The sequence below is a fragment of the Scylla paramamosain genome, chromosome 2 (assembly GCF_035594125.1).
Source record: "Scylla paramamosain isolate STU-SP2022 chromosome 2, ASM3559412v1, whole genome shotgun sequence".
Classification (NCBI taxonomy): Eukaryota; Metazoa; Arthropoda; class Malacostraca; order Decapoda; family Portunidae; genus Scylla; species Scylla paramamosain.
The window spans coordinates 13,449,020-13,476,346 of NC_087152.1; the positions used below are offsets into that span (position 1 = coordinate 13,449,020).

At 35.8% G+C, this 27,327-nt stretch overlaps 2 protein-coding genes across 6 annotated transcripts in view; one reads left to right on the forward strand and one right to left on the reverse strand.

Annotated features, from left to right (window-relative positions):
- The first annotated feature begins 76 nt into the window (after positions 1 to 76).
- Positions 77 to 4,467, forward strand: LOC135110516 (putative ATP synthase subunit f, mitochondrial). The gene is made up of 4 exons (XM_064022916.1): positions 77 to 236; positions 3,080 to 3,195; positions 3,625 to 3,718; positions 4,250 to 4,467. The coding sequence occupies exons 1-4, from the start codon at positions 158 to 160 to the stop codon at positions 4,279 to 4,281; spliced, it is 321 nt and encodes a 106-aa protein (XP_063878986.1). The 5' UTR covers positions 77 to 157; the 3' UTR covers positions 4,282 to 4,467.
- A 537-nt stretch (positions 4,468 to 5,004) lies between these two features.
- Positions 5,005 to 27,327, reverse strand: part of LOC135110485 (ATP-dependent Clp protease ATP-binding subunit clpX-like, mitochondrial) — a 29,612-nt gene continuing 7,289 nt past the window's right edge. For all 5 annotated transcript variants that reach the window (XM_064022854.1, XM_064022878.1, XM_064022845.1 and 2 more), the window contains 8 exons: positions 25,819 to 26,043; positions 22,944 to 23,108; positions 22,497 to 22,597; positions 17,503 to 17,658; positions 14,393 to 14,560; positions 13,565 to 13,693; positions 12,824 to 12,916; positions 5,005 to 12,386 (listed from right to left, as the gene is read on the reverse strand). In XM_064022854.1, coding sequence (XP_063878924.1) covers positions 12,216 to 12,386; positions 12,824 to 12,916; positions 13,565 to 13,693; positions 14,393 to 14,560; positions 17,503 to 17,658; positions 22,497 to 22,597; positions 22,944 to 23,108; positions 25,819 to 26,043 — 1,208 coding nt within the window. In that variant the 3' untranslated portion in view covers positions 5,005 to 12,215. The remainder of the gene's footprint in view (positions 12,387 to 12,823; positions 12,917 to 13,564; positions 13,694 to 14,392; positions 14,561 to 17,502; positions 17,659 to 22,496; positions 22,598 to 22,943; positions 23,109 to 25,818; positions 26,044 to 27,327) is intronic.

Below are 27,327 nucleotides of genomic sequence, written 5' to 3' on the forward strand. Positions count from 1 at the left end.
TGTCGTACTCTTTATTACATTTTATTCCACTAAATATGTGTTTTGATGATATTTAAGACAAAATGAGAAAAGGTGTTGGAAGGCGTTATAAGGTCGCGGAGGGATCGCGGTTCGTTCCCGTTCCTCTGTCCATTGTCCAGGTTGTTCCACCGGCAAGATGGGTTTTGGTGAATATCCTCCCGAGTATAACGCCAAGATTCATGGGCCCTATGACCCTGCTAGATATTATGGCAAGGGTGAGTACACCAGGCTGACACGCAGCTGGATGCATCAGCTCCAGTAATTGTGTGTTAAGCAAGGAAATTATTCTTTCGTCTGCTTTGCCGATCAGCTGACTGAGCAGGCTCTCCAGGCACAACAAATGTTGTCTGACAACTCTTTATGTATAATATCTGACAGTCGTGCACACACTACTGATGCAGCTCACTGTGTATATTTTTTTAGTCAGTGGTCATGTATGTATTTTTTTTCCGTGGTGTAAAGAGATCACCGTTGGCATTGGGTGGCAAGGGTGCACAAAGTTTGGTATTATTATACATATTTACCCGTCTCACGGCAAGAAAGAAAAAAAAAATTGTTCTCAGGGAAGTACTTGAGTCACATATAACACTGTGGTGTGTATCTTTACCGTCACAAATTTCTCGTTCCTGAGATATTAATTTATATCAAATTTGCCATTAAGGTAGGTTAGGTTCAGTTCGTTAGATTTAATTAATGTTTTTTTTTTATGAATTTTTGCTTGTATACATGTGGGTGGAGGGTATAAAGAAAAAGAGATGCAACGAAAACAGTTACTATATTCATTCAAAGCACATTAAAATCTACCGAAAAAATGTACTTGGCTCGAATTTATTAGACAGGTGAAAATAATATAAATTTGGTATAAACTTGGTATAACTTGGTACATTACGTACCAATACCAAGTTACTTAAAAAAATATTTTACGGCAATATTGAGCTTATTTATCCCATAGCAACTTGGTAGAAACTTTTCTATTTACTGATTATTATAATATGAAGGACATGTATTACTTAATACTTTGCTCACTGGATTTTATTATTTACATTGCTGTCTGTATATGTGTAAGTGTTGTTTGTGTTTGGGTGTGCGTATGTAAGAGAGAGAATATTTATTTGTATTGTAATGTTTAATGGCATTATGATAATTATGGAGGCTTTGTAAAGCTCTATTCCTTGGTGGAATGAAGCCTGAATACCTAATAAACTATATTTACAAATTTATATCATAGTGTAGAATAAGTCTGGTACTGTACAATAGTAATACAAAGAATAAAGATCAAGAACAGTGAATAGGAAAACTTTTCATGTCACCAAGTTCATGTCACCAAGCTCACTAGGTTTATACAAATAATGTAGACATGACATTTGCATATGTATAAAGAATTAAGTTACGATAATATTTTATATCAGTAATGTTGTCTTACTTTATTTTGGAAATTGGTTATCAATCTGACCATAGAATTTGAGTTCTGCTGGCTACTTTTCAAATGCACATTGTAATTGCTCAGTACATCCCATATATTTTCAAATGCACATTGTAATTGCTCAGTACATCCCATCTGTTCCTGCATTGTGCCTGGTATAGTTCTACTAAATGCTACTACTCCAATATGACTACAAACCTAATCTCCTCACTGTTAATGGGAGGGGCTCCATCCCAGTTCAACCTCTGTACAAGGTTATTAATCCCATCCTAACCTAATCTAGCCTCTTGTCCAGCAGGGGATAACAACTGCGGGTGAAGTCATCACAGTCATGCTCAAGCAGTCAGCGTGTGCCAGACAAAGAACCATTCCATATATTTTTCCCCTGACCAAGCATAATTGCTATATACAGCTTCTAAATCCATTCTGTTAAACATTATAATTGAGGGGATACTATTACCTAACCCAGAAATATAGTTTCGTGTACTAGAATGAGATGGGTGTGACATTCTAATATTATCAGGAGGTGAACATATGCCAGGAAGAGAGAAGTAACAGGTAATTTATGCAGATGGATTGATACTAGTCCATTAACATAGCTGCAGTTTCTAATATAGAAATATTTTTTATGAGCATTAACTAAGAACAACTCACTTCTTATGGAAAATCTTGATAACCTCCACACATTGTCTGCTTGATGGTTATGAGGTTACTAAGTGGCTTTAAATTTAGTTCTGAAATTCTTCTAAATTTATTTTTATGCTCTGCATACAATTATTCCATTACTCAAGGCTGCAACTTTTTAGTTCTGTTGAAATATAATAATGATGTTAAGCATGGTGGGAATAACTTCACTTTTCCAGGCTTCTGGAATGAATTGACACAAATATGTAGGTATAATATTTGTACCCTCATAAACTACCTATATGGTATTTATCCCTGATGAATATATTTGCCACAAATTAAAATTTTCACAACAGTCATGTCAATCCTTCATGAATTACAAAAATCTTGATGAAGAGTTGTTGGATTCATCCATTTGTATTTGTATAGCAGATTTTTTTATATAATAATTGCATAATGTATGGAAAATTTTAAGAAAAACCTACATGTTAAGACTGTGCATAATTCAAAGGTAATCATTATTAGACACTGTACAGAATTATCCTGCAGACATTACTTGACTGGACTGGGCGGAAAATGTTGATAAATAAAAAATTATTGTATGAAATAATACAGAAATATCAAAGATTTCACCATGTGTATCTGCAGCTGTTCTGAGGTCAAATCCATTTGCTAGCAGCTTTTCATCTTACATTCAGAGGCTAGGATGATGAGATTGGATTAGGTTGGATTGTACATAATGGTTTCATCAATGTTTTAGGCAGCCACACAAGTTGCAGTGAAGAATCGAAACTGTTCATAACATCAGTTTTTTTTTAGTACAGCCTTACTTGTTTTACATGGAGGCATCATGAAAAGTGGGGCAGGGATTGTGCCCAAAAATAGTATGGCTGTATCAACATACAAGGTAAAACAGATGTAAATTACATTTGAGCCTACCAAGCTTACATTGCTGCTGAAATTCCATTAGGCCTACACTAATAATAACCTTGCATGTTTCTTTTCCCACAGCTGACATTCCCTTTGGACAGGTGAAACTTGGAGAACTTGGATCATGGGTGGGCCGTCGTAATATGTCAGGCATTCCAGGAGCTGTGTCCCGGGCCTTCTGGAGGTGGAATCACAAGGTGGGCATGTGTCAAGTATTGAGTTGCATACTTATGCCAGAGAGAATGTTGTATCTCTTAACTTCAAAGAAGACTCATTCCTTGTTTACATGGATCAGTTTTTATCTTGTGATATAATTTTCTAAATACCTGGGTAGAATTCTTATGCAGCAAAGTTATGAATATTATGGATGCCCTCCATTCATTTTATACATATTGTTCATGTACTGAAAGTTTTTTCAGTCTTACTTTGTGAACATTGACTTTCCATGTTTCCTTGTTTTCCACAAACACGACATACTTATATGATACCTCAAACCTAAATGTTTAATAGTTTTCATCCTGTTTCTCAACTATAACCATGTGATATATGCTCATCATATTAATAGAATCTTATAATAGATGCAGTAAACAAGAATGTTTGCATCATGCGATGTTATATAATTTCAGTACATGCTCCCCAAGAAGACTGGCTTCGCACCTTTTGCACAGCTTATGGTGGGCTGTATGATTGTGTTCTACAGTATAAATTATGGCAAAATGGGTGAGTCTGAATTTTACTTTATATATATATATATATATATATATATATATATATATATATATATATATATATATAGATATATAGATATCAGGAAAATCAGCAGATTCTCAGTTCTTATGCCTTGTGCTAGATCAGTTCAATTCACCATAGCAAAAAAAAAAAAAAAAAAAAAAACAGTAAAAGGAATTAGTAGAGACTAGAAGTGGGGCAAGTATTTTATTTGTAAAGAAAAAATTTACTGTTCTTGACTAAAATCATTATCTAATTAATTAAACAAATTTAACTTAATTACACATATCACATCCATTCCTTCAAACCTATGATTATGGCACTACAAAACAATGTATTAAAATTTTTTTAAATGTATGGTAATGTCACATTGACAGTCAGTGGCTCACCACTAAAGTGCTATGCTGATCCTTAGTCTGAAAGTTTAGTCTCAAGCCTTCACTTTCAGGCTTAAGTAATTATCATAGTAGTATATAAGTCACATTAATTTTTCTGAAATATTATTGGTCTTTTCTTTGACAGTGCACCACAGGAATCACAAGTACCACTGGTAAGAACAATCTGCATCTTGTCCTACAAGCAATGACAACCGGGCCTTTTAGGAAACGACAGGATGTGAAATTGTGCATGTAGTAAGGGAACCAATGGAAGGATACAGCAGAAAGCAAGGCTTTGGTGTGTAAGTCTGTAAATTTGTAAATGAAGTTATGGTAACTTTAAATACACTCTATCAAAGAAGATTTCAGTTTTTTTTATCCTTTGACTTGCCATATATAGGTTATGCTGATTGCCAGTCAGTTTTACATAATTAAAATCTAATTTAGCCCTCAAGTTATGCCACCAAAGTGCAGTAAGATTGGATGTCAAGAAAGGAGAGCAGTGTGACTGTAGCAAACTAAAGCATTCTCAATCTTGCATGTGTGGTGGTCATTTATAACACGGAAATGGTAAGTCCAAGTTCATGCCAATAATCACCAGCAACTATGTTGGATATAACTTCAAAATTGCTGTGAGTGACTTACAGTCTACTGTTATATTTTTAATTTATTTTTTTTATTTACTTTTATTTATTTTTTTTATTCTTTTATTTTTTTTTTGCTGTAATTTTATATGGGTTATTGTAGTTATTCATAAACTTGTAAGTAGTATATAGCATACTTTCAGTGTGATTTTATGGGAGACTATTATGTATAACACAGTTTCCTCATTTAAATGCCTTAACAATCTGATACTTGGGTGGTAGGACCAAAATTAAGGATTAAAAGATAAAGTTGCAGTAGAGAAAACTAAGCAACTTTATTTAATACAAAATTCAAATTAACATCAATTCCATTATCCAAGAACTATAAACACTAATAGCACAATACTCAAAGTTATCATGCAGTCAAACTCAAAATATAACACATAAACCTGATGATCTTTTAGAGAGTATGTGCTATCTATGTACATTCATTTTTCCTGGCTGTAAAACAGCCATCAGAAGAGAGAAAGAAAAAAAAACATGCAATCTTCATTTAACGAAGACACTTTTCTACGTGGTTAAAGCAACAGATATAATGTGCCTTGCCACATGTACATCTAAACTGATAAGTTCCTTTCGATAAAATTTATAGGTTTTAAAAAGTCGTCATTATAATATTGTTAATGCAGTATTCTATATACATTTGATTACAAACTTAGTGAGGTGGTCTATTTCAATCGCACTTGTTTGTGGTTTAAGATAAGGGCAGGTAGTCATACAGTTTTGCAGGAATTGAACTTATTTGGATACTTGAGGGGTTGAAAAGTAATTTGAAAACTAATACATAGATCCTCGAGTTGACCTCTGCATGCCATGAGCAGTCCTAGATCAGACCTGTCTAATTGTTATCCCTAGTGGATTTGAGTTTATGCTCCTAGCATGCTCTATAATGTGAGTAACTTACAAGGTCTACCTTGTAAGTTATAACTTATAAGGTTTGCCTCTAGTAAGGGGAACAACCTGGCTGCACACTCCACTACTATGTATTCCCTGTGGTGTAAAAAATATCAACTGAAAAGAACATAATTAAGGGACTGTAAATCATCTCCATGTTTAATATCTTGTATTGGCTATCCTCTTGTAGTGAAAGGTGACAATAGTGCGCATGTCAGTGAAATTGCTGGTGACTCGCATCAAAGTTGTCCCCACCTTATATCAAATGGTAGCATCCAGGTATTATTTTAGACATTCTTTGGTAGCACTTAAAAAGCTGCTCCATGTAATTTTTCTCAGTCAATATCATAGAAGTAGAATTTGATTTGCCTCCTCTCCATGTGTCTGTAAAGTAAGGCTGATCATGTCCACCCCTGTAAGCTACATATATTAAAAAAAAATTATAAATAAACCTGGTAACACTAGAAAGTGAAATCTGATCATGGGAAGAACAATTTTTTCTTAAAAACCTCCTTTTGCAAGAATTATTCATCTCTGTGCACCATCACTATAGGGTTCAGAAGGATGTCAGCCTAGTGAAGATATAAAATAAGGATTGATATCCAATTAAAAATATACATTTTTTTCCCCCATTCTTGATAGTGAAATATTCTGGAAAGAACAGACCAGACACATCTAAGGAATACACGCAGAACTGAAGTAGTCAGCTGCTGCCACTGGCCACCAATGAATCACACTGCCCTTCTGCATGGCTAATAAGCCTCAGTGCCATTTGTTACAGACTCATCTGTCATACATTCCTATCTCCATCTATTTCTTCTTGTGCTGTTCCACATGTCTGACATTCACTATTGTTATCCATTACTTTGGACATATTAAGTAAAGATGGAAAGTCAAGAAGGTTGAGGTTAGGAAGTTTTTAGAAACAGAAGTGTGATGAAGAACAGGAGAAACAGGAAAGTGACTTCTAACAGCATATTATGATATCATCAATAAAATGCAGGTGAGCAACTAACCCTCCAACCCATGTACAGTTGAGCTAACTCAATGGCAAGAAGTCAGGGTCTTCATTCTGTTGCCTCTCACTCACACCATTGGCCAGAACTTCTACCAGAGGATAATCAGTGATAGTAAAAATGTCAGTACTCTGGTACATGATGATCACTGAAACCATGAAAAAAATCACATTCAGTCAATGATTCTGTTCAGTATTTTTTAAGGACTCTATTTAGACAATTTATCTTATTGCTTTTACCAGTTAACAGAATGTTTGGTGACTGATAAAAATTATACTACATAGATTATAGTTTGAATCACCAATTAGTTACTCAGATCACTGGAATGAACTGATTGCCTAACACGCCAGGAATTATTCGGAAGATGAAACACTAAAATTAATGTAGGCATTTTTAGACATTGTTATTTAAGTATTGACAGTCTGAGTATGCTTTTGGGCAAATTTCTTACTTTGTAAATAAGACAGATCTAGCATGGGACTACTCATATACTTAACAAAATCTTTAGTAGTTTTTATTCCATCAGTATAAAGACAGGTGAAGACCACTAACAGAAGTTTCTAAATATGATTATATCATTAGATATAAGATGAAGTGTATAAGGAAGAAAATAATTTATTTGTATACTATACACTAAATTGTATTCAGTAAGAGCAGGCTAAGTGCCCTATGGAAACATATTGCTTGGTATCAAAAGAGCAATATCTCCTCTCTTTCTACTTATATCTGATCACACACCCATTTTACCTCAACTTTATGAGCAATTCATTTGATAAATGATTTCCACTAATTTCACATTCCTAAAAACTTAAGAGCTCTTCTCTTATTTCCAACCATCCATTGCATAAGGCATTTCTAATCCATGTTTTTTTTTAATATCCACGGATAGGAAATGAATAAAATATTATGCACTTATGTTGTTGAAGAAAAATTCATTCTCAAAGTGTAAAGAAGCCAATTCACAGGATTTGCAAGGAACAATCAACCACATGCTGCTATAAAATGAAGAACCAGCTTGCAGATTTTTTTTTTAAGCAACAGAAGACAGACTGTAATAAAGAGTCAGTATAGCCACCATGAAAAATAACAAGCTCTCATTTCAGAGGGGATGATTGGTCATTAAATTATTTCTCATTATCTGCTACTACTTTGCCATTTGTTCTATAGCATGTATGACTATCCAGAGATATTTTCACATACAGTTTACAAGGCTCTTGAAGAATGAATGGTTAATTTTTATTGGTCCACAGTTTTGAGTGCTTCCATTAGTGATGATATTCAATGAAGTTGAATGTTTCCTAATTTCTGCTTCATTGTAGCTCAGCAGTTTTCAATGGAATTTAAGCTTTAGGATATCAATTCCCTCAGCTCCATTTCTGGCTTCTTGATGTACAGATAACTGTCAACTTTTGACCAGATTACATTCTGACTGACAAGTCATAAGTCAACACGCTCCTATGTTGGAATCGTCATGCCTCAGATTTCAAATGTATTTCCATCAGTTCTTGGCTGGGCAATCAGTAGTAATGTTCTTCCTCTGTAGGTATTTCAGAGTCAGAGATGACCACAGAGTAGAAGTTAGTGAGAGGTATGTAGGGGGACTGTGGCCACTGGGAGACTGAGGAAGTGAACAGGCAGTGAGGGAAATATTTGCATGTGTGAATGCTGCCTGCTGTACTGATATAATCCAAGAAATCATAAATGTGAAGGGTCAAAAGTCACATAGGTCATCATAAGTTCATTAATACCTGAATGACACAGGTCATGAACCAATCACAGCTGCAAACTCTACTGAAAAGGCAGCAGATGGTTCTCCAGCACATTCATAATATACGAGCCACAATTTTTCTAAACTTCTTGCAAAGGAAATACACATGTTGAATTCAACTAATGTCTCATTATTTTAACTGTGCACTTAGACATTCTAGTGGCACTCTAACCACCTTGCCAATAAGTTGTAGAACTTTTGAACATATCATCGTTCAACATCGTTCTTCACCAATACTCAATGTTTAGTTTTTATGCCTTTAGATAAATGCATTCTTTTTCTTGGCCAAAAAACAGTTTAGAACACTCTTTGCCTTGAGCCACAATGCCATGTTCAGATCATTTTCTACCCTCCCCTGTATGGTTTGCTCTGCCTTGCCTGTGGGAAGACTGAGAGTTACTTCTGCATGTCTCAAGCTCTAAGCAATGGACTCTTCCATACTCTGTTAAAATACGAACAGCTTACATAACAAGCATTATTTGTTACTTTACTCCTTTTAAATTTCCTTGCTCAAGACATTATTTGTTACTTTACTCCCTTTAATTTTCCTTGCTATCTCCTTTATTGTGACATTTCCTCTGTTTGTATTTGTGACATTACCTCTGTATCTGTATTTAAGTTTCTTAGGTTCTGTAAAAATAAAATATAAGCACAACCTAACCTAACATAAAATAGCAATGGGCATGTAAACAAGTTGCAACATAGTCTTTTTCCTGTGAGAACTGTGACAGCTTTGGTAGCATTTAATGATTTTCTCTAGCTTAGTAGACTATAGAATGTAACTGCTAGATGCTAAATGAATCTACTGCCTCTCAGTACATAGAATGTATGATGGTCATCTTCATTAGAATTTCTTCCTTGTCTATCAATCTATTTATCCATCTCTCTGTTGCCTTGCTCCCTTTGAGAGCATTCCTCAAGGGCATAAGTATTGAAACTTCCTTCTTGTCTATTTAAGCATTCACATAAGCATTCATAGATGTATTCCTTTACCTTATCCTTCCACCTTCACCATCTCAGCAGGTCTCTTTTGATCCATTCCACTAACACATTTTCATTGCTGTCATCCTCCCATCTTGTCCACATGCCCCTCTCAGAAAACCCAATTCCAAATCACACACTCTTGACTGCTGTGCTCTATTCTTCACCATGCAGTGAAATGTAGTTAATATTTTCCACAGAGGTTGTAACTAACATATAGTATGAACCCCAGGTCACATCAGCATTTCATGCCAATACATATCTAAACAAAATTATGTGAAACATGACTGTACAAATTAATGTGAAAGGAGGTTTTTCATTAGTAATATCAGTCTCCCCATTGATGAAAAGAGAAAGAAAAAAGAAAAAAATAAAATAAAATAGAATAAATAAATAAAAATTATTTCCCAATGAAGAGTTCCTTCCTCTACCAGTCATAACATAATATTCTGAAGGAATATATGCAAATGTACTGGATAATGGAACTCCAGACAGTAAAGTATCTAATACTTAAAGCATGAAGTATGACACCAACAATACCTGTTGAAACGCAAGGAAAGAGTGGGTGACAAATAAGATGTGGTACTGAGGATCTGGTCATCATTTTTGAGGGATTCGTATTGCAAAGGTAGTCAATAAAAAGGAGAAAGTCTATTACAATAAAAGTATTCCAGTATTTCTTACCAAATTCCTACAAAAATGTTTTATATTGCACCTTTCATTAAATTATATTACAAGCTTATGAAAAAAGAAAAATGTATTGAGGCAGCAACAGATATGCAAATTTGTAAAACAAGTCAACTTTAGTTCAAAGATCATTAGTATATCACCATGGTTTCACCACATGATGCACATTTTGTTGTGTAACTATATGTTCAAGTTGAAAACAAGTAGATACATGTTTGCACTGCAGCAGAGTAATGATATGTATGACTTTTGGCACGTCAGCATAACTAACTGATTTATTAATGGCTCCACAACAATGGAAATGTTCCTAAGAAAGATAAGTCAATTTTAGATAAATACAGATGACACCAATGTTGTACACAGTGGTCCAAAATTAAACTAATGACTTGGAAAGTGAGAAGTGTGTATAACACACTGGTTCTCAGCCCCTAAGTACCATAATGGTAATGGCATGATTGGATTTATCTGGGAACTATTGTAAGACTACATAGATCTCTTCATTGCGGTTCAGTTATGGCAATGTGGCTCAATGCATGAAGAAATGGCATGAAATCCTAAAGCTGAGGAGCAATCATTATTAAACAAAGTAGCAATCAGTTCTACAGTGCACTAGAATCAGGGCATGGCAAGTAATTATGCATAGAATATTACCAGAAATACCTATGTTCAATATGCAAAAATAAAGAAAACAAAATCTTCACAGATATGTTTCTGATCACTGCATTTCCTGCATGCATTACCATGATGGTGTCTGGCTCTGTGCACAAGGCCATACCACATCATCCTCATCATAATGCCAGAGGCTCAACTCAAGAATTTCCACATCTACTTGTTTTCAGCATGGTATGACCTATAAAGAATTTACCTCTTTTCAGTGCATTAGATTTCTTTCCCCAGTACCAAGTTTAATGTAATGACACATTAAGAAGTAAAGTATGAAAAATGGACGGGATGAATTGAAAAGATAATGATAAGATGATACACAAACATCCCTTGTAAGCAATATATATGCATAATCAATATAAAACTTTGTACCAGAAGACTGAACAATATAACTACAGTAATGAACATTTTGGTCAATGTGCAAATACAATTTTCCTTAGAATTGGTAAGAGTCCAGGTGCATACATCAAAATGTCACATTGCTTGAAACCAGATGGGGAGTAAAGAACATGCAAAAAGATTCACAGCAAGTAATATAATAAAAGAGACCAGTGACTTGCTCTTGAAGTTATGCTTTTTCTTTCTATATCTCACACTTGTTCCTTAGAAGTTCTCCCAGTGGAGATTGTCATAATCAGGTTCTGCAGGGCAGCTGCCAACCATCTCATAAAACCACAGTTGAGCAGTTATTGGGACAACTGTGATTCATGCCTTGCTTATATTAGCAAACACCAGTGGTCAATGGCTGATTGGACTGAGATAACTCGATGTTCCAGAAATAAAGCCAGCATTTTTCACACTAGCTGTCTTTTCATACGAAAGCTCCCCACATCAAAACTCTTCATGAGTAGGATGCCAAGGATTTCACAATCACTCAAAACAGGTCTCAGAGGTACCTAGACAAACTAAGGATTTCTTCCAATTGAAATTTTTCACTAACTCAAAATATCTCCCCTGAGTTAATAATTTATGTCAACATAAGGAATGCATCCTTTTCTCATGATCTAGACCTGTGTGTCAACCAATTATGTTTAGATACTAATTTCTAGTGTTTCTGATGCAGACAGTAAAATAAGCTACCAGCATTATAAAGCTGAAATGCAACATATATTCAAAGACAGTCTTAGATCAACCAAATTTTGTAATTATTCTCTACAAAATATAAAATGGACACAAATTCTTGGAATCTGTGATGAAACCTATCAACATTTTGCTTTAAAACAGTTTTAAAAGTACACAACAATGTGGATTAACTGGTGTGAAATTAAGAAAATTACTGCCTTGGTTTACTGACAGAAAATTAAGAAAAAAACTCTGAACTGACTAGTTTGCCTGTTACCTTCACAACCACAATTAATCTCACAAGACCACCACACTTCAATTTGGGATACATCAGTCACTAAGAAAAAAAACCCTATAAACTGGACATACCAGTAAATGTCTATATCGAACCTAGATTCATTTAGCCTGTGCCAAAACCTGCTCCTCCTCTTGGTCTTCTTCTGAAGGGACTGGCTGGCCATGTACAAAAATTGGGGCTGCTTCTCCTCTCACTGATTCAGCTGTGATGTGAACACTCACAATGTCTGAACCAGGAATCTCAAACATAGAGTCCAACAATAAGTTTTCCTGTTGAAAAGAGAATGCAGACACATTAAAAATCAATAAATTTGATTATTTCAAAACAACAATTTTCATATGCTATGGTTATCAAAGGCATAAGTGGATGGAACAATACATATTTTATACATTTAAACAGGTAATGAATAATTTTGTCTTGCAAGTATTTAGATATTAGAATATATTTGAATAGAACTCATATTCATCATCCCTGGCAGGATATTCTAAATATAAGGCATATATCAACCACACACAAAAATAAATAAATGAAACAAAATAATTTGTTTTTCTTTTTAAATGTAGATCATATTCACAAGCACAATGAATATCTCAAGTATATTAATGATAAAATTTAACCTAAATACCTTGGTTCCTATTTTTACATTAGTTTGTGTTACATAATTACACAAAAGTTATTACATGAAACCTGCCACAGGACGGCTTACCATGATGGAGCGCAGACCCCTGGCTCCGGTCTTTCTGTCCATGGCTTGCTGGGAGATGGCATCCATGGCCTCTGGGGTAAATGATAACTCAACCTGGAAGTAAAATTCATAGTTAATGGAAAGAAGCATTACCGTTAATCTTGCTTTCCCTAACAAACAAATTAATTACAATCAACAGCATTAAACCTAAAGTAAGTTTTAAAACCCACTTCATCCACATAAAACTCAGGAAGTAGTCAAAATTAAGAACATCCTTGGTGAACAAAAGGTCTACATAACCTGTAGTCATCCAGCCTCGGTATAAATAAGTACAAATTCAAAAGCATCCACTTAATAATATCATGGTTATGCTGTCTATATAATGAATGTGTTTATGTACAAACAGACATATGCATCCTATCATCCTTTAATGAATTCTAAAAGTTAGAAATTTATACACTAAAACCATTACATAGTTACAAAAATATAATGAAACTTTCAATCGTGTCTGCTCCAATCTGGGAAGGTACTAACGTGAAATAACTGTGTCAGAAATTATGCAAGATTACATCTGTTGTATACATATCTGGAAACCTAAAAAGTATCTATTACTTCTAATTTCCCTTCTTTACACACTATCTTATAATATTAAGTGACAAGAGGAAAACATATGTTAATGAAAAATTGATGATAATCAGACAAGAGCACTGATTGCCAAATCCACTCTATTTCAATGCTTACATGTACAATCCATCAGCATACCTTGTCCATACCAAAGAGCATCTGGAACTGTGGGATGAGGGCATTCTTGGGTTCTGTGAGAATTCTAACAAGCATGGCTCTAGTCAGGGAGTGGAAAGGCACCAACACAGGAAACCGTCCAACAAATTCCTGGAAACAAACCTTAGTAAGCAAAATACAGTCTCCTTATAACTTTGTTTATATTCTACCAATGATGATGATTCTAATCATGATAGGTCATGATGTTAATGACCTATCACAGACCACCTTCAACAACTGATTGTATTCGGCATGGATCTAATGGCCTGATGATGTAATCATTACACTTAGCTCATGGACCAGAAGTCCTGGATTTGGATCTCTGGCTAAGTGGAAACAATTAAGGTAAATCTTCAAACATGCTATAACCACTGTTTATTACCAAAGAATACATTTGAGCTAAAACAAAGGTGTGTGTAATTCACCAAGGCCTCATCATGAGTGAACCCACAACCACCAACTATGGTGTGTGTGTGTGTGTGTGTGTGTGTGTGTGTGTGTGTGTGTGTGTGTGTGTGTGTGTGTGTGTGTGTGTGTGTGTGTGTGATAATTTGTTGAAAGGACCAGCAATGTGCCATACTATATGGACAGACATTTAAAATATTTAAGAAAGACAATAATTACAAAAAGGCAAAACAAATTTATTTTTTTGTGAGTCAATGAATTTCAATAAATGCTTGCCTTCTTATTGATATCAAATTAAAATTAATACATGAAGTAAAAAAAAAAAAAAAAGCATTATGAAAGTATTCTCAGGATATTTTAGCCTCCACCAGACCAAGCACTATTGTTGGAGTCATTGCCACTTACTGGAATCATGCCAAATTCAATTAGGTCCCGAGCCTCTACTTGGGACAGCAGTGCATCTTTCTCCTGGTTATCCTCCTCTGCATCTGTGCAAGCTGTCTGGTGGGCCACATCTGCTTGTGATGCTGCTCGCCGGCCTGCTGACTGTCCTCCAATGCCAAAGCCCAAGTACTGAAAGGTTTTAGTGAATATTAGTGGCAATTACAGTAAATTTATTCATTGACACTTATCAAGATCTGAACACTGAAAACAAAGCAGCTCATCCTGCCTCCTAACTTTGAGATATCTGAGTGGCAGATTAGCACTGCCAACACCTTCCAGGGTTGTCCTCCATGGGTGGAAACAACAGCAGATACACCAATACATAGGTGGTATCACTGGAAATAGCTATTAATGTATACATGTTATTAACAAGCAGATACACCCATACACATACCAAGTTTGAACATTCAAAAAGCCATTAACTCAAAGATAACTAAATCACTGTAATAACTAATTAAATACATAAAACTTAATCTAGATATAACTTATAGTAACTATGGCACCAAAACAGAATTCCAGGTGAGGCAAGCACTAAATAAGTTAATGTGCTGAATATTCACTTTGAGCAACAAATATTCCACAAAATTCAGAATGAAGGCTTCCCAGGAAAGAGGTATCTTCAAGGTTCTGAGTGGCTTGAGGAAAAGAAGCAATAATTCACCTACTTCTCTGTATATTTTTTAAGCACACAATGTCTTGAAGTTTGCACCACATTAAAGAATAGGTGATGGGATTAAAATCTGTGAAGATACCTTATTCCAATGATGGGTAAATAATAAAGAGATGGCTAGAGAGCATTGGAAGTCATTTTACTTTCAAGATTGCATGGATGCAGCTTTACATTCCATGCTGAGTTCAGTGAACATACATGGCAAGGTAAAATTGTTTATATTTTGATTATTATATATGTTCACTTTTCCCTGATAAAAATACTGTAACCAAAAGATGTGGTCTGGTCTGTTTGAGTTTGTCCACGTGTGGACTTCCAATTTGGCAGTATTGAAGGGCCACAATACTAAAGTCTCTTACCAAGTTATTACTGAGAGGTTTTAAATTGAACTTACTGAGAATCATAATTGAATTTTGAATGAGTGGAAAGCTGAAAGTCCAGTCATGTCATGATATTTGAAAGAATGGAATAAAATGTATTCAGAAAAGTAAAAAAAAGATATGTTTACTATTAGCCGACAAACACTGCACATGAGTGATATATTCTAGATATTTTTCTTGTGGAGTCCTTAACTGTTCACAGCTAATATTCATTACTTACATGCATAATGAATTTGACATGAAAAATATTTCATGAAAATGTGGTTTTCAAGATGGCAGCATTTAATTTTTTGCTTTTACTTTTATCTTTTTATTTTCAATAATGGTGACTCACTCATACATTAAACCAAGCATAGTTAACCACATAACTCCACAACTAAGATGATGTGTTAACCCTTTATGAGGTGCTAAAAACAAACTACAATCAGCTGATACATTACCATAATTCTTAGTCTTTTAGCTTTGTAGAATGACCATCATTAGAAAAAAGCCCTAACATATTAATTCATTGCAAATCTTTTGCTTCACTTCATTTTCAATTAACATTTTTCTCACCACTCTCCTCTTTCTATGTGCCTAAATTATTGTCGGTAATAAAGTGCCACTGGCAAATGCTTATTTCTCAGCCTCCAAGACCACTACTGTTTAGGTCAGTTTAGAGTGGTTTCACTATGTCAGCCTCACCTTTTTTTCAGTCTATACCTTCTTGATCGTATGTTTAAGGTTCTAATGTCTAAAGACTAGTTACTTTATGAACTAGCAAGGAATATTTACAGAGAAATTTGCAAAATGTAAATGACATGAACAGCAGATCATTGAAAGAATAAGAGTTTTTAATCAGCTTTTCCATAAGGAAAGTCATGTGCTCTGCTGCAGCTACTGGTAACAATAATAAGTAAAAAGCACAAGCTGGACAGTCTCTTTGTCCTGAACAAATAAAAGGCCCAAAAGTTCCAAAAATTACCTATACCTATACCTATACCTATACGTACAAATGGTGTATAACAAATTTCTCTCAATATCCCTCATGACCGAGTATGTTTTCCTGATCATGTAAATCTTGCCATTCCAGGCTCTAGAAATATTTAAAAGGCTGCCACTTCAAAAAATTTCTGTAGGCATGAGGACAAAAAAAAAATAACCTTCACCATGAAATCTGTTAAGGTAATTCACAAATCTATTTAAATATTAAAAAGGTATTAGCACATGCTTATCAACCAAAAAGTAATACAATAATGCTACTTACTTGATACTGCAGCATGAAAGAAAAGTACAATGGCCAGTAATTAAACAACAGAACTGGTAATTTTACTAAAAATAAATGAAATATCTATAAGTTTGCAAATTCATAAATATCTCCAAAGCCGAGATAAATCATCCATAGTTAATTTGTTATGGAATGAGTGCCAAATCACCTTACTTGTACACATTTCCCTATGTTCATGAACCACATTTGACAGCTGAACCCTAAATCTAATAGCCAGGCCAAGAGTACCTCATCTACAAGCTACGTTCCCACCCATGGAGGAAAACCTGTGGGACAGAGTCAGCAAAGAAGGGTGGAAGAAATGCAAAGAAAACCTGGCTTTAATCCTGAAATGTAAGATGCTTAAAAACAATAAAGGCCAAGCCCTGGTAATGGGTGCCATATGGCACAGTTATCTACCTTTCATGCTTTAAATCAACAGTGCTTCACTACATACTAATGCATAAGCTTCAAATAAGACTAGCCAATTTGGTAACTTTAGTGATATTCTCTATAAACATAAAACCATAACCCAATGGTTATGGGAATTATTTATAAGTAACACCACTGCTGACTCCTATACATTTGGAATTGTATTGCAGTTCATGGGATGTTTATGACATGGACATGACATGTAACTCAAGATTCAATCATTTCTTACTACATTTTTCAATCAAACCCACAACTGCAGCACAAATTTATTGTGAGAAGAGATCACAGGAGAGATCCACAGATGTGTCACATTACTCTCACTTGAACCACTGCATACACCAACCTTCTCATTGTTTCTTCTGGAGATTATACGGTCAAGGCCATTAAAAGCACCAGATGCCACAAACAGGATATTTGTCGTGTCCACCTGCACAGTCTCACCACGAAGCTTCCTCGGAGAGTTGCGCTCTGGTACATTCACCACTGTTCCCTCCAACATCTACCTCCCCCAAAAAATCATCAATATTCCATATAGTATATCATGAATTTAAATCAAGTATTAACCAAGCCAAAATAATAATTATATATATACCAAATGACAAATCCCACTCAAAAAAATAAAGTGAGTGCTGAAAAGGTAAGAAATATGAGTTACCATGGCATATCTATTTCTTTAGTTATCATCCCTAGCTTTGGAACATGTAATGAACTATAAAAGATACTCTATACCAGTCTACAAGATAAACCCAAATTTTCAAAAAAAAAAAAGTTTAGTTCTGACCTAGAATCCCTAAATATGACTCTTCAAAGATGCACTTGTTTGAGAAATAAGTATTGTGTAAAACCTTCTAAAATTATAGAAGCAAGACTGGTCATACAATAGTCTGAACCCAAGCCTTAATAACAAAGGAGATAGATAATGATTGTTAGTTTAAAATTAAGAACCCACTTCAAAGAGTAGGTTGAATAGCAAGGATCTGGAGTCGAATACTATATGAACCTCTTGTCCCAGTGTTTAAAAGCAAGCAACCTGTGCATCCCAGATCAGTTACACACCAGCTATCACATGGGGCAACACCAGGGTTCCATATTGCAAACAACCGCTCAACATCTCAGCCTACTCTCTACCATCACATAGACGACTCCAGCTAAGTAGCCTAACATGTTTCAGGCCTGTGTACTGTTAGGGTACTTAGTGCTTAGTTATTTGTTCACTAAACATAGAAAGTAAACACCATATTATAATCTGGGCTTGGAGTCACATACAGTAAAACCCTCATAACTCAGCATGATAGGGGCTCCATCCTTTCTTTTTTTATATTTTTTTATGTAGGAGGGACACTGGCCAAGGGCAACAAAAATACAATAAAAAAAAATGCCCACTGAAATGCCAGTCCCATAAAAAAGTCAAAGCAGTAGTCAAAATCTGATGGATAAGTGTCTTGAAACCCCCCTCTTGAAGGAATTCAAGTCATAGGAAGGTGGAAATACAGAAGCAGGCAGGGAGTTCCAGAGTTTACCAGAGAAAGGGATGAATGATTGAGAATACTGGTTAACTCTTGCGTTAGAAAGGTGGATAGAATAGGGGTGAGAGAAAGAAGAAAGTCTTGTGCAGCAAGACCACGGGAGGAGGGGAGGCATGCAGTCAGCAAGATCAGAAGAGCAGTTAGCATGAAAATAGCAATAGAAGACAGCTAGAGATGCAACATTGTGGCAGTGAGAGAGAGGCTGAAGACAGTCAGTTAGAGGAGAGGAGTTGATGAGACGAAAAGGTTTTGATTCCACCCTGTCTAGAAGAGCAGTAAAAGTGGAACCTCCCCAGACATGTGAAGATATGTCCATACATGGACAGATAAGGCCCTTGTACAGAGTTAGCGGCTGGGAGGGGTGAGAAAAACTGGCGGAGACGTCTCAGAACGCCTAACTTCATAGAAGCTGTTTTAGCTAGAGATGAGATGTGAAGTTTCCAGTTCAGATTATAAGTAAAGGACAGACCGAGGATGTTCAGTGTAGAAGAGGGGGATAGTTGAGTGTCATTAAAGAAGACGGGATAGTTGTCTGGAAGGTTGTGTCAAGTTGATTGATGGAGGAATTGAGTTTTTGAGGCATTGAACAATACCAAGTTTGCTCTGCCCCAATCAGAAATTTTAGAAAGATCAGAAGTCAAGCATTCTGTGGCTTCCTTGTGAGAAATGTTTACCTCCTGAAGGATTGGACATCTATGAAAAGATGTGGAAAAGTGCAGGGTGGTATCATCAGCGTAGGAGTGGATAGGACAAGAAGTTTGGTTTAGAAGATCATTAATGAATAATAAGAAGAGAGTGGGTGACAGGACAGAACCCTGAGGAACACCACTGTTAATAGATTTAAGAGAACAGTGACCATCTACCACAGCAGCAATAGAACAGTCAGAAAGGAAACTTGAGGTGAAGTTACAGAGAGAAGGATAGAAACTGTAGGAGAGTAGTTTGGAAATCAAAGCTTTGTGCCAGACTCTAACAAAAGCTTTTGATATGTCCAAGGCAACAGCAAAAGTTTCACCAAAATCTCTAAAAGAGGATGACCAAGACTCAGTAAGGAAAGCCAGAAGATCACCAGTAGAGCAGCCTTGACGGAGTCCATACTGGCAATCAGATAGAAGATTGTGAAGTGATAGATGTTTAAGAATCTTCCTGTTGAGGATAGATTCAAAAACTTTAGATAGGCAGGAAATTAAAGCAATAGGACAGTAGTTTGAGGGATTAGAATGGTCACCCTTTTTAGGAACAGGCTGAATGTAGGCAAACTTCCAGCAAGAAGGAAAGGTAGATGTTGACAGACAGACAGCTGAAAGAGTTTGACTAGGCAAGGTGTAAGCACGGAGGCAGTTTCGGAGAACAATAGGAGGGACCCCATCAGGTCCATAAGCCTTCTGAGGGTTTAGGCCAGCAAGGGCATGGAAAACATCACTGCAAAGAATTTTAATAGGTAGCATGAAGTAGTCAGAGGGTGGAGAAGAGGGAGGAACAAACCCAGAATCTTCTAAGGTAGAGTTTTTAGCAAAGGTTTGAGTGAAGAGTTCAGCTTTAGAAATAGATGTGATAGCAGTGGTGCCATCTGGTTGAAATAAAGGAGGGAAAGAAGAAGCGAAGTTATTGGAGATATTTTTGGCTAGATGCCAGAAGTCATGAGGGGAGTTAGATCTTGAAAGGTTTTGACTCTTTCTGTTAATGAAGGAGTTTTTGGCTAGTTGGAGAACAGACTTGGCATGGTTCCAGGCAGAAATATAAAGTGCATGAGATTCTGGTGATGGAAGGCTTAAGTACCTTTTGTGAGCCACCTCTCTATCATGTTCTCATGTATAGCATGAGAACAAGCTGTGTTAAACCAAGGTTTGGAAGGTTTAGGTCGAGAAAAAGAGTGAGGAATGTACGCCTCCATGCCAAACACTATCACCTCAGTTATGCGCTCAGCACACAAAGACGGGTCTCTGACACGGAAGCAATAGTCATTCCAAGGAAAATCAGCAAAATACCTCCTCAGGTCCCCCCAACTAGCAGAGGCAAAACGCCAGAGGCACCTTCGCTTAGGGGGATCCTGAGGAGGGACTGGAGCGACAGGACAAGATACAGATATGAGATTGTGATCGGAGGAGCCCAACAGAAAAGAAAGGGTGACAGCATAAGCAGAAGGATTAGAGGTCAGGAAAAGGTCAAGAATGTTGGGCGTATCTCCAAGACGGTCAGGAATACGGGTAGGGTGCTGAGTTATTCAGTTTTCCAAATTCTATAAATCCCCTTTTCCCCCATTTACATAAACAGTAAAACTTTTATGAAAACACAGCACTACATAGCAGCAGTAAAGCCTTGCCGAGTGTAAACCACAAGATGTGGAGATAACTCAGCAGAATACCAAGATGAATCAGAGAGAGCTGGAGAGCGAGATTATGTGGCCCAAGTGTGGATACATGTTCAAAGAAAATGCAGGTAAGGCATACCAAGCATAGACAACAGGATGTGGTTAAAACTCAGCAACATGCCAAGATGCATGGAAAAAAAAAAAAAAAAAAAAAAAAAAGTGCTACTTGTTTGATTTTTTCTTTTTTTTCTTTAATGAATATATCATTGCCTTGCCGAGTTATGTAAAATTCCAAGTTACACAGTGCCGAGTTATGAGTTTTACTGTATCATGATCCCAATCCTCCTAAAGTCTACACATGTGTTCAAGGATAGGTATTTTCTCAGATTGTTTGATATTCTAAAGGCATATCACCACAATAATGTAATATACCCATTAAACATCAATCAATATTGGCTATCTGGATATCTGTATGCCTTCAAGTACAATGTGCTCATCAACACACTCAGTGGCATCAGCTGATGATGACAATCCCTGAACCATAACTGAAATGACATATTCTTTTATTAATGTCAGAGCCTTCTTTAGAATATATCTCCAATAAACAGACATCATTAAAGTGTGCCATGACACCTACACTAATATGTTCTTTTCATGTGCCTTAGCTCATTGAAATAATATCTTTTTGTTTGTAAGATATTACATCCTAATACCCTAATATTCAAAGGGATAAAACATTATTTCATTTACCCATAATGCATGGATTATCATTAGCTTACTCTACTGAAATATAACATTACTAAAACAAACATGGAGTAAGGCAACAACATGTTTTAATACATTCCATGTTATCCTTGGCATATAGGACTACTCCTAATTTTCCAAAGATTATAATTAGGTAGAAAATGCATCTTATATACTATGATACATGGCACCACAGTTTATCTTTCACAAGTTTTCCCAAGTAACCATCTATCAATTAACCTAATACATATGCAAATTGGAATTCAAATCAGTATTGATTCATGATCAAATTGTACATTCCCTAACAAATACAAATTATTTCTGAATCACATCTGGATGATGTTTACTATCCATTACATTAAGTGAAAGCTTTCTCAACTTACAGTAGAATTTTTTCCTTGATTCTCTCTTATCTTACTATAGGGCTATGATTTACCCATCAAAACTATAATCCAATATTCCATTTATTAACACAAAACTGGCTTCCTTATGTAATGATATTAATCCCTCTAAACTTAATAGACACCTGAAGGTGATACACATTAACATAACAAAGTAGAGTTGAGCATTCTTCTGTACTGATCATTTTCACTGTGTTCAGCATTTTCTTGAATATCAACTCTATATCTTCTGATCTTAGTAGATCAAGGGACATAATAATGAGGGAAAATGCTGCACACAGTGGAAATGAGTATCATGAGCTACTTGAATATCAACCATGATTGCAGCACACAATGACCAGAACTGAGGACTCACCTTCAACATTCCCTGCTGCACTCCTTCACCCCCAACATCCCTCAGCTGGTGGATGCCAGGCACTGCTCCAATCTTGTCCACCTCATCCAGGAACACAATGCCTGCACAAATTGATGATAAAAAATTACTTCTACATTAGTTTTTTCTCAGTTTGCTTCTACCAGACACATGAAGTAACATCTAAAAAAATAAGAGAAAAGAATAAAGAAAATATACCTATACATGAAAAGATTTTGCATATATGAATATGAAATAGCATGCAAGAAAACTAAAGTACAAAATCAAGTAATAAATAATGTAAAAGAAAATATGAAGTGGCTTACATCTTTTGCTAATATTCACATACATTCTCACAGAAAATACATAAAAATACAAAATGTAAGAATGTGGAATTCAAATACACTATGAAAATTAAGATATATTTTACGATGACAAAATCTTACTCACCACACTGTGCTTTCTCCACCTTGTAATTAGCATCCTGCAGCAGCTTGGCGATAACTGATTCAATGTCCTCACCTACATAACCTGCCTGAGTGAGGGTAGTGCAGTCACAGATGGCAAAAGGTACATCCAAGCACTGTGCTATTGTCTGGGCCAAAAGGGTCTTGCCTAACAAAAGGGAAAGAGAATACAACTCTATTAATATATATGGCTGGACTAAATTATGTTAGATGGCAAATTCATAAGACATCTTGATTACAATTAAGAGAAACAAGTGGACAAGTGCATATACCAGAGGTAATAGATGAACAATTAGAGTAACAGAATGACAATCTATAGATGGTAAAAGAAGGTGGGGGGCAGACAGAGAACAAAAAAAAAAATAATAATAATAATAATAATAAAAATAAAAAATAAATAAATAAAAATAAATAAATAAAATACTATAGCAGCTTGGAATTAGATGGGTAGCTTGCACACACAAAATGTAGGTGGAAAAGGCTGGAAGAGGCCTATATCCTGCAACAGACTTGGAGATACTGATGAAGATGAAGATGAAGATGAAAATGACAGTGATGAGGAGGATGATGATAATATGATGAGTCCAATATCTTAAAGTAATAGGCCTCTGATTTAGCAAAATACATTGGACAGAAAAACCATTATAAATTTCCCAATAATGTACTGTGGTTGGTCTTTCAGAGCTGAGGCTTTTTCATTCATCTGTTTATCTATTTTTCTGTTTATATTAAATTCATGTCCAAAATGAATACTTTCCTAGGTGAAAAGAGACTTCTGTACAAGATGAGACAAGGCCAAATTGTTTTTAATATGTAATACATAGGGTGTCCATAAAGTCTTTTTACAATTTTTAAAAATTATTACAAAAGGAAATGAACTGACAAATATGTGAAAATTATTACAAAACGAGGAGTAGATACTGAAGTTTTTTTGCCTCATTTAATACACCTCTATATGGGCACCATTAATTGCATGAAGCACATCAAAATGGCACTTAATTTCTTGCCATGTTCACTGTAGTGTAGCCTCATCAATGGTGGAAATGGCACCAGTGATCTTTTGCTTTAGATCAGTGATCTCATATCTTTGCTCAATACATGATATCTTTAACATGACGACATAGGAAGAAGTCCAGGGGAGTGATATCTAGGGAACGAGGTGGCCAAGGAATTGGGCCATCCCTTCCAATCCACCACTGGTCTGGAAATGTTTGATTTAGGAACCCACAAACATGCAGCCCCCAATGTGGTAGTGCATCATCTTGTTGGAAAAATGTTGGCTGAAAGCCATCTAGTTGTGGTCCCACATATTCAGTCAAAAGATCAAGGTGAACATTTGCAGTACTTGATATCTCATTGAAGAAAAATAGACCAATGATTCAATTGCACATGATCCCACACCACACATTCACTTCTTTCTATGTGGTTATGTTAAAGATATCATGCATCGAACAAAGACAAAGGACATCACTGATCTAAAGCAAAAGATCACTCATGCCAATGCCATCGTTGATGAGGTTATGCTACAGTGAACATGGCAAGAAATGAAGTACCGTTGTGATGTGGTTCGTGCAAATAATGGTGCCCACATAGAGGTGTATTAAATGAGGCAAAAACCTTAAGTAACTACTCCTCATTTTTTAATAATTTCCACATATTTGTCTGTTCATGTGCTTTTGTAATAATTTTTAAAGATTGTAGAGACTTTATGGACACCCTGCACATCAATTCATAATGCACAAGAGAAAGTGCATAAATAGTAATACTAAACAAAAAGACATGGTTGGAAATACATACACACTGGCAACTAAAAGCTGCTTCAAACTTCTCAAATCAGTATTTTTACTAAAATATACCAAGATGGGATGAATACTGGAATCACCTACATAAAATTCTTCTTTATATAAAATAAAAAATTTTGTGTAGCAGTACCTCTAGCCTCACTCTGACCTATGATGTTCCACCCTTCAACCATCCTCAACTACACAAGCTAAGGTGTTTCAAACTTTACACGTTCCATGGCAAAGACTTAACTCTTAAGACCCTCAGCTGCAGAGCTAGTTTGGTTATTAATAAACAATTAACAAATTTAATGTGGTACAATTACTCCATCAATGATGCAAAGCAAGATAGCATGACCAAGATTCTACTTCACAATCAGAGGGATGGGTTATGCTATACCCCTGGTGATCTTTCAAGAGCTATAAACAGATCTTCACACAACTATGTTTCCTGGACCAGAGAGAGAGAGAGAGAGAGAGAGAGAGAGAGAGAGAGAGAGAGAGAGAGAGAGAGAGAGAGAGAGAGAGAGAGAGAGAGAGAGAGAGAGAGAGAGAGAGAGAGAGAGAGAGAGAGAGAGAGAGAGAGAGAGAGAGAGAGAGAGAGAGAGTGGTTTTGTTTTCTTTCACACAATAACCACTGTTCACCTAAAATTGAACAGACTTAAGACCAAAGCCTTGCTTTCCAACAAGAACAGAAAACTAACAATCCTATCCTCTTGCATGTATGTATGTATGCATGTGAATGTGTATGCACTTGCTCCAATATCAGAAATAGTAGATGTATGTTATATCTAACACATAAATTAGTAAAAAAAAAATAATAATAAAATAAATAAATAAATAAATAAATAAATATATAAATAAGAAAAGTTCTTCACAGAGATGGCTACACACAACATGAAAATATCATATAATTTCATAATAAATCCAGCATCAATCAAACATTTCTTATTTCTACAAATATTTTTTTCTTATTTAATAAAAACAACTTGTATTTATGATATCTCTGTTTTCTTAACACTGTTGTGATAAGCCATGTGACCCATGCAGATTATCCACTAAACAACACAGGCTTACCTGAGCCAGTGGGACCTAGGAGAAGAATGTTACTTTTCTCAAGCCGCAGGAGGTGAGTAGTAGCATCCAAAATATCTGATCCATGAGAGTTGCTGGAAAGGCCCTGCTTTCCACGTCCTTGCTGTTGGTCATCCATCTGCTGGTGTGAGTCTTGCTGCTGCTGCTGATCAGTTGCATTGACCCCCAGTGCATGACTCTGACTGATGCCAGCAATGTGAAGTAGGTCTGGAGAAATACAAAAACAAGTATCATGAGCCTCACAATTTACCTACAAGTATAGGGAAATAAAGTTCAAATTCATAAGACAGACATATTCATTATAAAATAGCTGTTGAGACACCATACATTCAAAGCAGGATACTAGATACATAGCTGTAAGCCAAAGTGACCTGAGAATCCAGAACAGTAAAAGAGTATATGTGAAAAGAGTATATGTGGACATGGATTAATGTGACATGTTGGGGAACAACATGCCACTGAGATCTGGAACATTGAGCAACATGATGTGGTTGTGGCAAATCAGTGACACAGAACCCTGATTGTGTAAAACTTTTAAGGTTACAGGTTTTACAAGTTAAAACAAATCCTGAACTTCAATATTTGATCACAGTATGTAAACTTGTAAAATAAAATGTATGTGTGCATATATGAGTATGGATATACTAATGACTATACAGTAAAATCCCTCTTATCCAGCATCAACGGGACCGCCGATATGCCGGATACTTAAATATTGCCGGATACTTGAATAGAAGTGAAATTATGTCCACAATCACCACCCTACACTCACGCATCTTACCATAACAAAGATCAGCTGATCTGATCAGCTGCTTAAGTGCAAGCACAACACGCTTCCTCTTTTCTACAACTTTAGGCATGATGAAGGCGTCAGGCGATAAACAGTGCACACGCGGGACTGAGTCACAGAGTAAACACAGCGCAGAGGGCTGCGGGTGGCGCGAAGCAGTGCGCTCTGGTGGCGAGGGGACAAAGTATGCCTCGCGCGGGAATTTTAATCGATTTTATGAGTACACATTGATTTTTTATTGATTTTAAGGCTCGGGGAAAAATGTGCCGGATACTTGAAGCTGCCGGATATTCGAATGCCGGATGAGAGGGATTTTACTGTATCTACTATATACACAAATATTGGTATATGCTATGAAAATACTATGTAAATACTAGATACCAAAAATAAATAAATAGATAAAACATTTTAAATGATGTAAGGAATGAATGTGTGTGAAAGGAGAGTATATAGGTAACAGTGCTTTTGAGGATTTAAAGAATCTTAAGTGTAAAATATCAAGTGAATATTGTGCAAAAAATGTTAATGATTTATTAAAGTCTGAGTATATTTTGGAATTGTCACAATGCACAGTTTGCAGATAAAGATGTCATAAATCTCAGTGCACCACTGTAAAAAAAAAAAAAATATTATTCTACAGCATTAGAATAGTGAAATACTTAGTCAATGATATAAACCATTATTTTTTTGTGACAGAACAC

What these genes read in the sequence shown, in the direction of transcription:
- LOC135110516 (XM_064022916.1), top strand. Translation starts at nt 158, where the DNA reads ATGGGTTTTGGTGAATATCCTCCCGAGTATAACGCCAAGATTCATGGG. An exon ending in TGCTAGATATTATGGCAAGG is followed by an intron (nt 237 to 3,079) that starts GTGAGTACACCA and finishes CTTTTCCCACAG; the next exon opens with CTGACATTCCCTTTGGACAG. An exon ending in TCTGGAGGTGGAATCACAAG is followed by an intron (nt 3,196 to 3,624) that starts GTGGGCATGTGT and finishes ATATAATTTCAG; the next exon opens with TACATGCTCCCCAAGAAGAC.